We start from the raw sequence: 16738 nt of genomic DNA on the forward strand, positions 1-16738 counted from the left end.
TGAGGGCGTTTACAGCGAAGCAGGAATCCGCTGACCCCCCGTGCTGCCGGAGCCGTTGGCCACCGGGATGGACTGCTGGCAGGGCCGGCCCCGGTGAGGGGGCTGCGGCCGTGCCTGAAGACAGCCGCGGCCGTTTATAGCAGCAGACCGCAAGCTGAGCCTTTGCCACATCGCTACTTGGTCCACACAGCCACCTACCCCAGGTGCTTTGGCAGCGTTAATAAATCAATAGGGAGGCGGTGCGGGGGCGGAACGAACTGCGTAAGGCTGCGCAGTGTGAGTGTGGGCTTCTTCGCCGCCCGGACTCCATTTCCCAGCAGCCCCGCAGCGCGGCCGGCCGTGAGGGCGGGCGATGGCGGCCTGGGCGCGGGCCGTGCGGGGGCTGCTGCTGGATGTCAGCGGGGTCCTCTACGACAGCGGCGGCGACGGCGGGGTCCCCATCCCCGGCTCGGTGGAGGCGGTGCGCAGGTGAGTGCTGGGGCTCGGCGGGGCACGGCCCGGCTTCCCCCCTCCTTCCCCGGGGGAGGAGGCCGAGGCGGGGCCGGCGCCGTGAGGGGCCGCCCGGGGTCGGGAGTAGGAGCCCGGGACATGGCGGTGCCGGCTTAGCACCCCAAAAACACTCAGTGCGGGCCTGGCTCTGGGCTTTGGGGTTCATCCTATGGCCAGACAGCAGCAGGGTTTAAAGCAACCCCGACAGTGCAGCCTCCTGCCCTGCTGTGTAAAACTGAGTGGAACAGGACAGCAAGCGCGAACATTTTGGTTCACTTTGGGATTTTTTTGACTAATTTAAGCTGTGAGGGAGTCGGCTGAGCTGCAGATGCACGGGGACTGATGAAAGAGCCCTGAAGCAGTACAGACAGGTCCCGTGCAACTTGGTTTTGTATTTACTGTCACCCTGCACGTGTAGTAGGAGTGGGAAATATACAAGATGTCTGTCACTTTCCTCTGGTAACGAGTTATAAAATACTGCCTGCACTGGCATGGTGCTCTTGTAAATTGGTTGTCTTTGCTGTCAAATTAGCTGGGACTTCTTGCAGAGAACTTGCAAGCCAGCAGAGGTGGAGAATTTCAGTGCTGTAGTTAATGATTGCCTGGCTTATAAGTGACTCAAAAGCAAAGTGTTGTGGCAAGTTACTGGCCACAAGGAGAGTAACACAGGTAGAGCTCCCTTGCTTTTTATCTGAGTAATGCAATCCAGTTAACACAAGCTAAGTGACCGCTGCTAAACAGACAGTGATTTTAATGTAACTTAAGAGACTTTAATTAACTAGGCTGACTTGGCTAGTGTGTCTGTATCAGCCTTGCTTGACCAGAGGAGCAGGCTGAGGGGAGACATGAGCACTCTCTGCAACTCCTTGACGGGAGGCTGGAGTGAGGTGAGGGTTGATCTCTTCTTTCCAGGAATGAGTGACAGGACAAGAGGAAGTGTCCTCAAGTTGCCCCAAGGGAGGTTTAGATTGGATCTGAGACAGAACGTTTTCCTTGAGAAGGGTTGTCAGCCCATCCCAGGATACCCAGGGAGGTGGGGCAGTCCCCAGCCTTGGGGATATTGAAAAGCCCTGTAGTTGAGGTGCTGAGGGCCATCAGTTAGTGGTGGCTGGGCAGTGTGAGGTGAGTTGTTGGACTCAAAAGTCCAACAATGATTCTATAAAACAACACTAAAACTGATCTTTGGCTAAGTGTAAGAAATTATGGGCTTTCTCTTGAAATACTGGGAATGTCCAATGGCTGACATGGAGGGGGCTGCAGTGATCTTCAAGGAGGATTTGAAGCCATAATCCAGCAATAGGCTTCTGGGAAAGCCAGTCTCATTTAGGCAGGACTTGGTGAACGTCTCAGGGCACTGCATGGTGCATGTGCTGCTCAAGGAGGTGACAGGCTGCATCGCTTCAAGGGCTGACCTGGGGCCTCTCTGCAGCTTTGTGCATGAGCCGTGGTTCCCAGGGAGTTCCCACCATGGTTCCCACCATGCTGGGAGCATGGTGGCTGCTTTTAGCATATGTGTGGGCCCTGAGGAATTTCAGATCAATAAGCAAGGGAGAAGTAGTGGTCATAGCTGTAGAAACTGGGGACAGCAGAAGCAGGAAAAAGTGTCAGGAAGGAAAAAAACAAAACAAACCAGTTTGTTCAGGTGTAAGTGGTTAAGAGCAATAATTTTTCTCGGGTAAAGTCAAGCAACCTTATTTGTCTGCCTATTAGGTTGGTAATTGTTCTAGCTCACACCATTTAAAATCTTTATTGACTCATTATCCTATTGCCAGTTGGTCATTAATATTTGTGTCTGCGTCATAGTGCAGCCCAGTGGTTTCAAGCAGATGGATTAAAGCTAAAAGCAGCTCTTTTTTTTTTTAATTAAGTTTTGTATCAAAGTGTTATCATTGCAGATAGTTACAAACTTTATAACTAATTCAAATTGATAGGACCTTTTGCTAAAAGAGATGTCTTACAAGAGTGCCTGTATACATGTCCAAGAGGAATCTTAAATACCCTTTTCATAATTCATGCTACAGATATGAACTCCCATAATGTGATGGCTGACCTGTTCTCTTCAGGTTGTCTTGCTACATCATCTCCCAGCCCATTAGAGCAATTAACTTTGTGTAGCAACATATAGAACACGCCGATAAAAATCATAAGTAAACATTTTCATTTGCAGTTGGTTTCGTATGACTGAAGCCAATTTGACACCCTAAACCTGCATTTGCTGCATTGATTTACTTGTTTTCAGCCAGATTCTGCTGTGCAGTTATTTCTGTTGGTATTTGAGAGAGTAGCAGTGTAATTTCTAGCGGCAGATTTTGGCCTGGTTTAGACTTATGAATGGCTACAAAGGGGTTGTTCTCTTGTTTTGAGTTAGCAGTATAGTCAGATGGGGGAGAAAATGTCCAAAGAAGCTGCTGAACAGTGAAACATCCTGATGTTCAGTTACATGCTTCCCAGTGCTGTACAGACCCTCCTCCAGAAAACATTACTAGTCTCTGTCCAAGTTGGTATAACTTGTGATGGTCCAAGTACTGCATCTGGGAATGCTTTATGTATTGCTAATGTGTCTCTGATAAAATCACTCTTTTGCCTGTGAATTATCAGTATGAACTGAAAGGGGATTGGTGAATTGGAGGCTGAAAGGAAGTATTTGTACAGAGCAAACCTCCTGCCCTCAAATAAGGTGAATCTGGATCCTTCTTGTTGCTTGACTGGACTGTAGCAGACAGACACCCGTGTGCCTGAGGACGTCAGCACCCCTGATGTAACCCAGAAAGCAGGTGCCTGGAATGCCATTAAATCCACCAGAGACTGTTATCATTAACTTCTGTTGGGGATATTAGAGTGGTAAATAACTAGAAAATCCAAAAGCAACGTGATGAGACACTTTGGTCCTGTAAAACATTTAACCTGCAACGTTTCTTGATTGTTTCATTTACTGTGGTCTGTGCTTGTTGTTGTTTTAAAAACTCCTTGTAACGAAATCAAATAAACACGTCTCTTGTGAGTGGGTGCAGTTAACTGGCAGACACTGTGGAGCAGATCAGAAAGCCCACGGACAAGATCTGAAAGCCCATCGGTGACTTAAAGGCTTCTTCTGGAGCCAGCCTTAACAGTGCCTCTGTACCGTGCTGTTATTGCCTTAATTGATTTACACAGCATTGACACGAGGTGAGCTATTCGCTTTTTATCTTACAAATAGCAGGGAGCTGGTCTCTTACAAGACAGAAGGTGGTTCAACATCCATAAAAGATGCTCGGCCTGTGCTCTCTTATTTGCATTTACAGCTGTGTGCCGATAGTGTGCCCATTAGCATATCCATATGAAAAGCACACAGTAGTTGGACATTTACAACATCCTGTTCTTTGGCCAGTATAGTGCATCTGTTAGCACAACTTTCTACAGAGCCCTTTAAAAGAGCAACGGAAATCTGGGGAGCAGGGAGGCTGGGGAGCAGCTGGACAGTTGTGTTAAAATAAGATACCTGGAGAGTGTAACAAGGCGAAGATTGGGAGGGGAGCAGGCGGAACTGGAGCCGTAAAGCAATTCAGCATGCGGGGGTTCAGGGGGACAGTTGCAAGTTTACAAAGAGCCATCTGAAAGTGTGTGTGCCACAAGGAGCAGGAAATCTTTGTTGTCACAGAAGATAACTGAAGCATGGCTTAGCACAGTCTGCAGATGTTCGAAGTTTCAAGGCTTGCTGTGCCTTCAGGACATGTGATAGCACAGGCGTTGTTCCTCCTAGGAAGGGAATTTCAAGTACGCTACATAAACTCCTGTGTAAATATCTGTTTGTCTTTGCACTTAGTTCTCTCTGTGTTTTGAATCCCTGGGTCCCAAAGGATAGGTGTCACAAAAAGATTAAGCAGGTTTGGGTGGTCATGTAGCTGTTCACTGCCAGAGCCAGAACGAGATGTAGTTCTTCAGTGGGTGCTGAATTCACAGCTCCACTCTAGGCTGCAACAGGAGCTGTTGCCTCGGTTTTCCAAAAGCAGCGGACCTTCCTAACACACATTTGCTTTCCTAACCAGCAAAGTCCATGCTTTCTTTTTTAAAGGCCGGTTCTGGAGGTTGTGGGTGCTCCCAAGTGCTCTCTACACAAACTGCATGAGGCAGTCCTAACACCTCTGGTTATTAAACATCATTCACCTTTAGGGTCTTGAACTACTCACTGTAGCTGTACAAATATTTACCAATAAAGAATAATAGAAGATATTAGTGATACCTACTACCTACAGGTACTTGTTTGTTACTGTCTTATATTGATTAATCCCTGAAGTGGATTAGCAGCACTCTATTCTGTGCTGTAGAACCCGAGCCCCGTCTCAGTTTACCACTGCAGTAGTAATTTTTTTTCCCACTATCTTTCATGTTTGGTGAATCTTAGAATGTCTGGAATCTTCAACTCAAGCCTGATCCTTGGCATATCCTCAGCAGTATCACCATTCCTATCCCATGCTATCTTTACAAGTGATGTGCTAGAATTAGTTGTCGGTTGCTTCCGGATTAAAATCACACTGGGTTTGTTGGAACGTGGCTTGGTCTTTGAGCTACTGCAATGAAGTAGTATAGTACTTTCTGAAGTAGGTAGGCAGGAGAATGAAACCTTTGGGCAATTTACTTTCATTTCTGAGAAACAGAATTCATTATTTACAAACAGGCTTGTTTGTATACAAAGTAAGAATTCGACTTTACAAAGATCACTTGGTTTTGACTGAAAGTTCATGGGGTAACTGGTAACTTCAGAGGCAAAAAACAGCCACGACATCTGCTTTTAGCACAGAATGAAAGTTATTGGAGTGTGGTTTGTTGTATTGTCTATAAAAAGACCCTATACTGTCTGTATTCCAGACCTGCTCACACCGAGTCCCCAAAGTTCAGATTTTTGTCTTGACAGCTCAGAAGTGAAGAGTTACCAAGTACTTAAAGTCTGCCACAGTTTACTTTTCTTACAAAATACCCCTATATCATTGAATCATACTTGGTGTTGTGTTGCTACAATATAACAACCAGCCAGGCACAGCAAGACAAGATGAGAAGCCCTGATTCCTGTGGTTAAAGTCTGGGACTGCTGGGTGTAATACTTTAAACTAATTTAGTTATCTGCAGTGATTAAATGCATCTTATTACTGAACATAATGGAGCAGAAAGATTTCTCTTCTCTTCTGCCTCACGCTTCCTTTCTGCAGATTCACTTCAAAAGCATGTATTATTTTTGTTAAGTACAGACATCTGGATTTCACTATTGTGGTATGTTGTCTACAAATCTGTAGAGAAATCTGCTATCAACCCTCCAGTTCAGGCGGGTGGGATATGATTTATGACAGCAGGTAATTTGTTCAGTAGTTGAGGAATCCAGCTGTATTCAGTGGTCAGAGAGAGGCAGCCTTTGTAGAGAATTCAAGGCAAGACAGGCTTCATGTTTGTTCTTGTCTACAACTTCCAGTAATTATTTCTACCCCTGAAAAATTCCCTATGATTGAAATACCTAAATGATGCTGTTGGGAAGTTTTTAAAGTTTACTTTGAGCTACAGTTTAATGTTTCACTTTTTGTTGTCAGACTGTGTGATATTTCCAGAGTCTTCAGTTTTACAGCAGTACCCTTTCTTGTTTCACCCTTAAATAACATTGGCCTCTTTTCTTGTGTCTCCTTCATATGTGCCTATTAAACTGCCTTCATTCGTGTTCAAAGGTAATGCCCTCCTATTTTTTTTAATCCCTTTTGCAGTCCCTCCTTTGGATTCCCTCCAAATTATCCACTTCTATATATATAGAGAGGTGAGCCATATGGGTCTGGAGAGGAAATTGTGCTTGTGAGATAGCAGATGTAGAGATGAGTTTCAGACAGAAGAATGCAAGGTGGATCAGGGCCAAAAAGTGCCATACATAAGGATTTGTCAGGTCAGCCTTACTATATGGAGCAGAAAGCTGGACCACCAGAGAACAACAGGAGTTTTAATGAGCTTGGCTGTACTCGGGAGCAATGACAGGACATCAGTGAAGGGAAGCACCAACAGATGAGGGGACAAAAGTAACATCAGAGGTGCAACAGCAAGATTTAAGCAGTTCAGACATACTGTGAGGACATCAGAAATCAGAGGAAATGTATTAGAGTAAAGAAGGAACAAGCAGAAAGCAAGCAGAGGTCACTGTCACAGGAGTGTCTGGGGGTGTTTCATCCACAGTCCTCTTATCTCATCACACCCACTGTGGGAAATTCATTGTTTCTGTGGAACTGGGGGAGGCTTGTGTTGTAAAAAAACAGCTAAATGAACTAAAGATGGATGAGGACTTTTGTGGCTGGCCTCCCTCAGACTTTTGAAACAGTGATTTAGCTTGGTGTTACTTCAGAAGCTGAAATTAAAGATGAAAAAATGCTGAAATAACCACTCAAATAGCACAAAGGCAAACTCACAAAGAAAGCATGATACATTATTGCCACAAATACACTTTCTAAGCAGAGGACACATAAAGCAGAGCAAATACAGTCCTCTACAGAGGCATTTCCACAGCTGGAGCCCAGAAGGGGTTTATGGTTTTCAGCCAGTGCTGAGCTGAAAAACTTTCTTGTATCCCCTTCTCAGGTGTGTCTGCTGCTCCAGCAGTGGGGGATGCTCCTGGGAAAAGCCTTGTAATATCAGGCCAGGGATTTGCATTGCTTCATGAATGTAATGTAGTCCATCACTTCAAGATGTAACCTGTCCATTGCAAGGGCTGGAAGATGGATTTTGCCTTCTTTGTAAGGGCAATGTGTGACTTGCAAGGTCTGTTACTTGCCCTCAGCAGCAGGACCGGCCAGAGAGCCTTTAGTGGGCAATGGACAAACATCCCATTGCCTGCTAGTCAGCAGTGTCTGAGCACAGAGAAGGTTTTGGTCCTTCTCTTTGTTCTGATCACTCACCATTACATAGACTGTTGAGGACTAGCACTGATCTCTTGTTGCAAAAGCCCTTTTAATTTGTCACTTGGAGTGTGATGTTCGGCTGCTGGTAAAAACCACATCATGTGCTGTGTTTCTCCTGCAGCTAGGCAGGCTAAAGAACTGCTATACATTCCTGCTCTTTTCAAACTCATTCTTTATTTACCTTTAAACTAGGCAAATCATTCCTACTTTTGGCCATTATGCTCAGTTTCTCCTTGGCTCAGTGTCATCTCCTCTTGAGAGCAGCACCAGCACTCAGGCTCTTGCAGAAGGCAATAAGCAAACATTAGCCTTTCCTGGGTGGGAGAATGGCATTCTTGGGTTTACTTTCTTGTTTAGTTGCAGGTGGGTAACTTTCTAGTACCGTTATTTCCCCATGTTTCAGAGATGGCATTAGAGTGCTGACAAGTTTAGAGTGAAGCACACAGATATTCACTGGTACAAAAGTCAAACAGCATAAGTGCTTAGCATGCTTTTCTTTCTTTTTAAATTAAAAGAAAACCCAACAACCCAGACAACCCTGAAAAACCAACAGCAAGATAAAAGGCTATTTCTGGAAATCTCATAACCAGCAGTCTTCCAAAGCCCTTTGAAGTTGGTGTTGGACAGTTGCCAAGCTCAGGCTTGTTGCCCATTTCAGGGTTTCTCTTTCTGCCCCCCTGCACAGTGCTGCTGGCACGACTCTCCTGTGTTAGAGGAAAAACCTTTATTGCAAAAGAGAGTGGCCAAAGGTGGCAAAGTCTGAAGCCTTACACCGTGTCCTTAGTGGCTTCTGACGTGTGCAGGACAGTGTGAATATTAGAAGGAATGATGACTTCCAGCCTAGATTCCATGACCATTCCTTTTCTTACTGGTGTCACAACCTTTACGTCATCTAAAAGAACAGTTTTTGTGTTTTACGTGCCCAGAGGCTGCCAGTAAAGGTTGGCAAAGGCAGTTGGCTAAGTCTGCACAAGGTCAGTCAGGATGTCTAATAATTGTCCTAACACTTTACCTGTTATGGAGCAATAATGAGAGTTTTTTCATTATTTTCGGGTGAGTGAGCCTGGCAGATGCTGACAGGCAGCAGATGTGTAAAGTTCGAGGTGATTTGTAAGGGACCGGCTCATCTGACGCACGGTAATTGCATTGTGGGACATTGTCACTCAGCCTCGTGTCCTGCTCCGGCAGAACGAGGTAAAGGTCAGTTCAAAGAGCTGGTGTAGCGTGAGGGGCAGCTTGGGGCTGACAGTAAACCCCTCCTTTCCATCTCTGCCTTCCGTGTGCTCCCGGTGTGCCCAACACTGGCTGGGTGCCCCAGCTCTGCGTTTGGGGATTGTTTGGGCAACCGAGTGCGTGTTTCGGTCTGCTGTGGGCTTAACTCCCACCTCTGGTAAGGCTTAGGAAAAGTCTCCTTACCCACCTGTTGGTGTGTTAGTACAGCTCCCATCTATCCACTTACAGTTTTGGGCTTGGAAGTTTCTTTTGTGACTTGTTCCTTCGCTCTGGTGCCAGTGTGCTGTGGCAGCTCCCTGGGCAACTGGTGCCTGCCCTGGTGGCACAGCCAGCACTGACAGCAGAGCCTTTGCAGCTTGTCACTGGAGGGATATGACTGGACTGGGCCTGTTGTCTGCTCCCTGCTGCTGCTCTACCATCCCCTCTGAGAGGGGCTTCAGCAAGTTTCTTTTTCTGCAGAGATGCTTTTAGCCAAATTTGCCAGTTGTGGTGCCTTAAAAGGTCAGAAGCTTCTCCCCCTTCACACCTAACACCCTGCAAACAGGTGGAGTTCAAGTTCCCCCATTCCTGCTTGTGGGCATTAGAATGTGCTGGAAATGAGGAGATTTATCTGACCGTGAGCCTGTTGATGGCACTGAATGGTGAGAGAGAAGCAGCCTGGGGATGTCTGCAGCTACCCAGGCTGTGCAGAGCGCCTGCAGCGTGCGGTGCTGCCTGTCCGTGTGCTCAGCTCAAGCTCTCAGCAGGATTGATTTCTCATGCTTCTGGAGTTTGACCAGGATCTTTTATCACAGCCACGATGTATGGAAGTCATCTGAAGCCCTGGTTGACTGGGTTTCCTGGGTGTGCCTGCACTCCTGAAATAGAGATGCTGATAAATCTGTAAAATGCTGGAGATCGTGATAAAATGTTTGCTGTATATTTCATCTGCTGTTGCCTCTTTCTTCTGTACCTGCAGCTATCTAATCCCATGCTCTTTATCTTATAAGGCATCACATTACAAATTTGTTCCTTATTCTTCTTCTGATGTGTCCACACTTGCTGTTATAAATTGCTCTGCACATTCTTCTTAAAATGTGAACACTGGTAGCTTGGTCAGCTCAGTAGTTTGAGGTTTCCCATTAAGCTGTGCAGTTTAGCAGCAGTGCCTCCAGTACAGTATTGACTCTCAGGGCAAAGCATCTCATCTCCGTCTGACAGAGACCTTCAAGCTGTCTTTTAGTTCCTCTTAGTGTAAAACCTGGCTGTGACAACTCAAGGAGAGTTTTGCTGTAAATGGGAGCAGAGCCAGGATTTCCCCCATGTAGGGCTGCTGTTAAAGGCTCTCCCTAATTACTTAAGCTCTGAGTTAATAGTTATTTGCTGATGCATGCTGCCCTGCAGACTCTGCTCACTGTTCCCATGCCAAGCATGGAGGGATGGATTCATCCCAGGGTGTGTGTGAAATGATGCTCCTGCTGGTGAAGGATTTGTCAGAGGATCTTTTTAGAGATGATAACTTTGAAGGAAAAGGTAGCTTTTCATTGAAGAGTTATTTGTAGAAATAAGTCTTCTGTGGAGTTCTTGATGATTTTCCTTTTGTTTTGTGCTCCAGGATATTTCTGAGAGTCCTTTTCACGTTTCACCAGAGGCCTCCCATTTTCTAACCAGCTTCGCTGAGCGTTTTGCACACCTCACCTGATCCTAAGCATTTACTGAGCTTGCTTGTTGAGGTGGTAATTGCTGGTGGCTACAAAGCATGAAGCTGTCCAGGATGTGGCCTGACTGCTTCTGCTTTGGTCAAGCCTTTCAGAAGTATAACTCTGTTTTTCATCTAAAATTGAAAGGAGAAAGCTAAATTTGTGGTGTAGGGAAACCGAGTCTTTGCTTTCACCAAGCCGCTTGCTTGTGCTTTCAAGCTGGTGGTTAGTGTTTTCCTGAATTCACTTTGCTGACCTTTAGGAAGAGTAGATTCTTACCCAAGAAGTGTCTGCTTCCAGGCAGTTATGAGTCATGGGATTTTTTTTTCCCCTAAGAGTGTGCAGATAGGCTTTGTATTTACAATAAGATTATTTCTTAACCGTGGCACACTCTATTAAAGTTTGTTATGTATCCAAATTACACTGCTTTGCTTTTTAACTACAGCTGAAACCGTGTTTTGAATAGCAGATGTGGCATACTGTCATCCCACTGTCACACCAATTGTTCATTGTTCTGAGAAGGTCACATCATAATTCATTAACAATAATTATTCCCTGGGTACAGCCTGCACTTCTTCACTCAATTGCTTCATTAACTTGCGAGTGAATCTCACATTCGCTGCTCCAATCAATGAAGATATATTTATAATGTACAAGTGGATGCTATTAGTTACAATATATTAACTGCCTAATTTAAAATAGAAAAGCTATCTTTATGAAGGGCAATTAACCACTAAGTGTAATTGATAATTCACATACCTATGATTAGGAAAGACAAATAATAAGAAGGAAATGAATCACCAGCATTATTGAAGAAGACACGGGCGTGCAGTTTAACTCAGCAAAAGGGACTCTCTGGGTCAGGACCGGATTTCTGAGACTCCTCTGACAGAGGTAGTTGTCAGATGTGTTTGCCTCAAAGTGGTTTTGGTGTTTGTGCCAACCAAGTGGGATTGTCTTCCCTAGAAAAGGAACCCAATGTGTTTTGTTGTCGAGAGAATCAATGCAGGAGCTTTCCTAATAAAGTCCTTCTTCCTCCTAACACAAAGAAAAGGAACTAATATTCTAACAAGAATTTATAAGCGTAGCCCCAAGCTTACCTAGGTATCTGATCCTTGGGTCCTCAAAGATAATTATGTCCAAATTCCCACTAAAAGTGACAAACATTAGGCATTTGGATGTGTTAGAGGAGCTGAGTGACGGTCCTTTGGCAAATATTTAAAACAACCCAAAAAGCTGTGATACATTTTCAGTGCTTCTGATTTTCTGTGGTCATTTTGAAATACATTGACTCTCCAAAGAGCTGATAACTCATCCTTAGAAAAGATGCCTCGTGGCAGCCCCAGTAGGTCACCACAGCTTGGGTTGGGGAAACAAAGCCTCTCAGAGGCAGTGGGCTTGTATGAGATAGCAGAGTGCTGATCCACAGGAGCCATGTCCTTGACTCTGGGCAACTGGGGCCATGCTTCCTTCCTTTGAGAAGCCATTTACCTGGAAACATTCATTAGTCAACTAATTGAAGTAACAGTTTTGGAGATTACCTGCCAAGTAACAGCACAGGTGTTGAGACATTGAACGCCACATGTAACTGAAGCCATCACACGAGGAAAGCCACTGGAGACTACAGAAGGGCAAAGCTTTGCTTTTTCAGGTCATGTGTGTCCACAGCCATGGAATGGTTTCATGGAAAGGAACTGGGTTTGTGGTTTTTTGATGTGGAGGGAGCGTATGCCTCACAGACTGCGGGGTCCTGGGTGCTGCTGTGTTCATCTTGGCTTTCTGCTCCAGAAGGGCAGCTACATACCCTGCATGTGAAATCTGCAGCTCTAGTGTCCAGAGTCAATAAACTGAAAGCACATCTTGGTAACGGTAGGGGATCCAGCTCCTGTTCTGACATTTCCTCTGTATTTTAATTGGAATTATCCAAGCTGGGAGTGGGACAGCAAAGCTGATGCTCTGAGCCCCTTTTCTGCAACTGGTTAACTCCTCTCTCCTCTCCCTGGACAGGATCAAAGCATCTGGTCTGAAGCTGCAGTTCTGCACTAACGAAACCCAAGCGACCCGGGAGAAGTTTGTGAAGAAGCTGCGGGGGCTGGGCTTTGACATCTCGGTGGGCGAGGTCACGGCCCCCGCGCCAGCCGCCTGCCGCATTCTGAAGGAGCGTGGCCTCAGACCACACTTGCTCGTGCACGATGGTGGGACAACGCTGCAGCAGATGCTGGGACACATGAGGGGACAGCCCAGAGAGATGGGGATGTTTGCAATAGAGCAGTGAATCCTCCTAGCTCGTCCAGGGAGGAGCTCCCAGGTGTTTTCCTGCTGGGAAAAGCTTTTTCCTTAGTCACGAGACTCTGGAATAGACCTTAGTGGTCTGGTTTGAGCAAGATGTTCATTATGGCAGTGGTGCATGGAAAGCACAGAGTTGTGCTGGGGGTCAGCAAGTGCACAGTTGATGGTACAGACTAGGAGACAAGTCTTGTGCAGGACATTGCCCTGATAACAAAGACAGTGCAGATACTTTAAAGTGTTCTGTTGTATTGGGTGTGGGTATGAGGAAAGGAGGTAGATCCTGCCCTTGCTATTATATGTTTTCATCAAGCAGGAATGTGCCTCAGATCTCTGTGTATAATGAGATGAGGTACAACAGAGACATGGGTGGCAGGAGCTAAGACAAGGGTGGGAAATGATTTCTTTTTCTCTTCATCATAGGACAGATGAATAGCAGGATTCAGGCAGGAGCAGGAAGGGTCTGAAGAAGTCGTTTCAGACTTGGATCTATTTTTTTCGTGTTGGGGAATGAACAAGGGAAAACACAAATCCAGGGAAAACCATCAGTTCCCATGGGAACTGACTTGTGGATTTTTTTTTCCTCCTGTAGATCTCGTCCCTGAGTTTGCAGAGATTGATAAAACAAACCCAAACTGTGTGGTCATCGGAGACGCAGCAGAGAACTTCACCTACGCAAACCTTAATGAAGCTTTCCGAGTTCTCATTGGGATGGAGAAGCCTGTTCTGATCTCCCTTGGAAAAGGGTGAGTTAAGCACTTTGTCTTATCCTCTAGGCTCTATGTTTTTTAATCTCCCCCAGTGTGTTTGTACTTAATGGAGGGTATCGGTATGGGCATTCACACTCCAGACTTCTAAGCGGTTCATTGATGTGTCTGGACCAGGAGGCTGATCCAGGGACCTGACAGTGAGGGTCCTCAATGGGTAATTCAGTCACCTAACTTGCCTTCGTGTCCCAAGGCACTCACTTCTAGCCTTGCCAGGAGTGTAAGGGGAAACTGAGGCAACTACACTGAAATAGATGTCTAAAAGAAGGGAGTACAAATGCTCCTGATGAGCCCCAGTTCAGTCCTGTCCTGATGCAGGTTTGCAGAGGGCACTGGCAGTCACTGAACATGCTATGCTGAATCCTCCAGCTCACTTGCACTTTGCTTTCACTTGCAGGAAAGTTACAGTCAGGGAATTTTCCTGTTTTCCCAAAACCAATTCAGATAGATGTATTCTGAGGTTTTAAACAGGAGGTTAATGCCAGCACTGAATGGCAATGCTGAGGCCTTGAAGGAGTCATTCTTACCTGTTGTGATGTGTGGGCCTAAAAGACTATGCATGTTTAGCTGGAGGAAACTGGAGTGACCACTTTTTTCAGTGGTTCAATGCACTGTAATGAGCATGAAAACCCTTCTTAGTTTGTGTGTTATTGATCCAGCTGGGTAAAACTTACCAATGGGAAGGAGCAGTGAAGTGCCTCGTGTTGCTGTGCCTGACACTCACGCTCTGATCCTACAACACAGGTGAAAAATCCTCGCTGTTCTCAGAAGAAGGAAAATGTTGAGCCAATAGCAGAATGGCTAATGTCCATAAAATAACCAAGTTGTGTTATGCAACACCATCTTTCAAAATAAGATACAGAATGAGCCATTGTTTAGGATTTTCAGTGTGATCAATACAGAAATGCCATTGTACCTTGCGCTCGTGAAGGTATTTGTTTGGTCATTCATTGATGTCGACAGTTCTAATCCAGACCTGCTGTTACTGTTTTGGAACGTTATTTTTCATTTTGAAATATAGATTTTGTTGGTGTTCTGAGCTCAGTTTTCACCTTGAGCATAATTTCTTAAAGTGATTGATCATTTAGGGAACGTGAACGTGAGTTCTGAATGAGTGGCCCTGGGAGATAAGTTCTCAGACTAGAAGAAAGGGACATTATGAATTGGATGAATTGTTTGCCAAGCTAGGAGAAGCCTCATTGATGCAGAGGGCTGTGTACAAAAAGGAGCCACAAGCCAGCTCTGTTTTAAAGTGCAGAATCAGTGTAACTGGGTGGACCTTAACACGGTGCCTACCTTGAGCAAGTAGGTTGATTTTGACTGAAGTTTTAGTTCATTCCATAGAAAACAAAAGTGTCAGAGTCACTGGAGCAGAATGCTCTGCTCCTGAAAATGGAATGATTTACATTTAGCATCTGTTTTGGGCTGAGAGTGGGAATTGGCTTTGTAATTTCTACTGTCATGCCACTGTCAGAAAATTAAGCTGTTTACGCTAGACTATAGAAGGTTAATGGCTGTTCTAGCAAAGGTCAAGTGGTCATTTTAAAGGGAGACTGTGCTGAATAATGGAAAATGGCAGAAGGGTAAGGCATAAAATCTTAACTGACTGCTCATCCTACCTTTTTTCCTGTCATATAGAAACCTATCTTTGCTCTGACCAGAGGAGTTTGGAAGACCTGTGTTAATGTGAATTGCTAGTCCAGAAAAACACATAAAGACACTGATTTTATAAAAGCTTCCTGGCAATGGAAACACTTTTAGAAAAAACAAAAAAGAATGAGCTTAGAGGGCTTTCTTAGTCTTGATAAACAGAGCCTTGGCTTTCCTCACATGGAGGACCAGCACTGATGGCCAACTGTTTGGGGTCCTCTTCCAGATACACCAAAGAAGGTGTTAGAGCTGCTGGTTTGTGCCAGCCTTCATCTTCTGTCTGCCAAAGGAAGAGCATTGTACCTGCTGCCCTTTGTGAGCAGCTCATACTGCGTGCAATAAAATGCAGACCAAGTCCATCTCTGATACAAGCTAGTTGAAATCCCTTTGAACCAGCAGAGTTGTGTCCCAGATGCCAGATGGGCATCTGGTCTGAGATCTTTTCCCCAGCGCTGCATGGTACTGAGCCTGTCCTTTACTTAATTCCTAGTGTTCAATTAAGGCTCCAGAGTTTCTGATGACTTGTCTTTTTGTTGCAGCCATATGGACATCTGTATAGGCACAGAAACAATAAAATGTGGTTTCTTTGTATTTAACTGCCATTTCATTGGAACTTTATCACTTTCATTTCCAGACGCTACTATAAAGAAACCGATGGTCTGAAACTTGATGTTGGAGCATATATGAAGGCATTAGAGGTATTTTATAGCTTGCATTATGCTTACTCGCTCTGTGCACCTTGTTAAAAGAGTAGCTGGTATAAATATGGGTCATCTTCTGTAATTACTCACCTTGGTGGAGGAAGTTTCCACAGATTGAAGCTCATCTGCTGCATTCCAAAGCCGGGTGGATTCAGTTGTTTTCTGGCTTCATTCGTTATTTTAACTTTATTTAAAAGGTGAACTTTTGCCATTGTGGTGCCTTTATTGGACATGAGACCCTTGAAAGATGGAAGCAGAGAAGAAAAATGAGGGATATTGTCTGCAAGGTCCCCAAGAATAACTGAAGGTCCATTTTACGTTTAGTGTAGTTTGTAGTGGTGTTAACACAGCCTTCACCCTTAACAGTTTATAGCAAAAGGCCCTTACTCAGCAAGATACTTAAGTGCAATCCTGGTTTAAAGCCTGATTAAGTCTGTGCAGAACTGGAACCCTATAGATAAGCCAACCTAAGGGGGAGAGAAGGAGAGAATTGTTATTCTTCCTTTCCTAGGCTTGCAGGGTGAATGCAGAGAATGAAGCAAAGCAGGCACAGAAGATACAGGATACAATGTATGCTTGCAACACATTGTTTTGTGTATCCATGTGAGTTTTGGGGAGAGCTTTTGCCTCCCAAAATAGGTTCTGGCTTCCAGTTGTCTAGCAAGAAGCTAGAAAGACCATATTTGTTCAAAGTTGTCAGCACACTACTGCTGCTTGCTTGCAGAACAAAGCTTTTCAGCTCAGGATGGTCACTTAAAAATGGACAATTAAAAATGTCAGGTGGTTGGAGAAAACCTCTACATCTCTTAAGGCCCTCCTGTGCTTCTCATCTGGAGACTGCTCTCCTGTTGGAGAGAGTAACAGATGTATAACCTGATCTATTTTAGGAGGTGTTTCTCTCCTACCAGAGGACATTGAACACTTCTGTTACCAAAATCCTCTGATATTCTCCTTCAATTATTTAAGGACAAAACCCAATAACCATGTAATTTTTTTTTGGAGTACTTTTCTGATCATAATCTTTTGTCTGCTTT

The 16738-nt window shown here is 45.0% G+C and overlaps 1 protein-coding gene across 1 annotated transcript in view; it reads left to right on the forward strand.

The window, feature by feature from the left end:
- Positions 1–324: 324 nt before the first annotated feature.
- Positions 325–16738, forward strand: part of LHPP (phospholysine phosphohistidine inorganic pyrophosphate phosphatase) — a 79091-nt gene continuing 62677 nt past the window's right edge. Inside the window, exons 1-4 of the mRNA XM_062001456.1 lie at positions 325–468; positions 12308–12495; positions 13179–13332; positions 15638–15701. Of these exons, the coding sequence (XP_061857440.1) occupies positions 353–468; positions 12308–12495; positions 13179–13332; positions 15638–15701 (522 nt within the window). The 5' untranslated portion in view covers positions 325–352. The remainder of the gene's footprint in view (positions 469–12307; positions 12496–13178; positions 13333–15637; positions 15702–16738) is intronic.

The sequence above is a fragment of the Colius striatus genome, chromosome 8 (assembly GCF_028858725.1).
Source record: "Colius striatus isolate bColStr4 chromosome 8, bColStr4.1.hap1, whole genome shotgun sequence".
NCBI classification, from domain to species: Eukaryota; Metazoa; Chordata; class Aves; order Coliiformes; family Coliidae; genus Colius; species Colius striatus.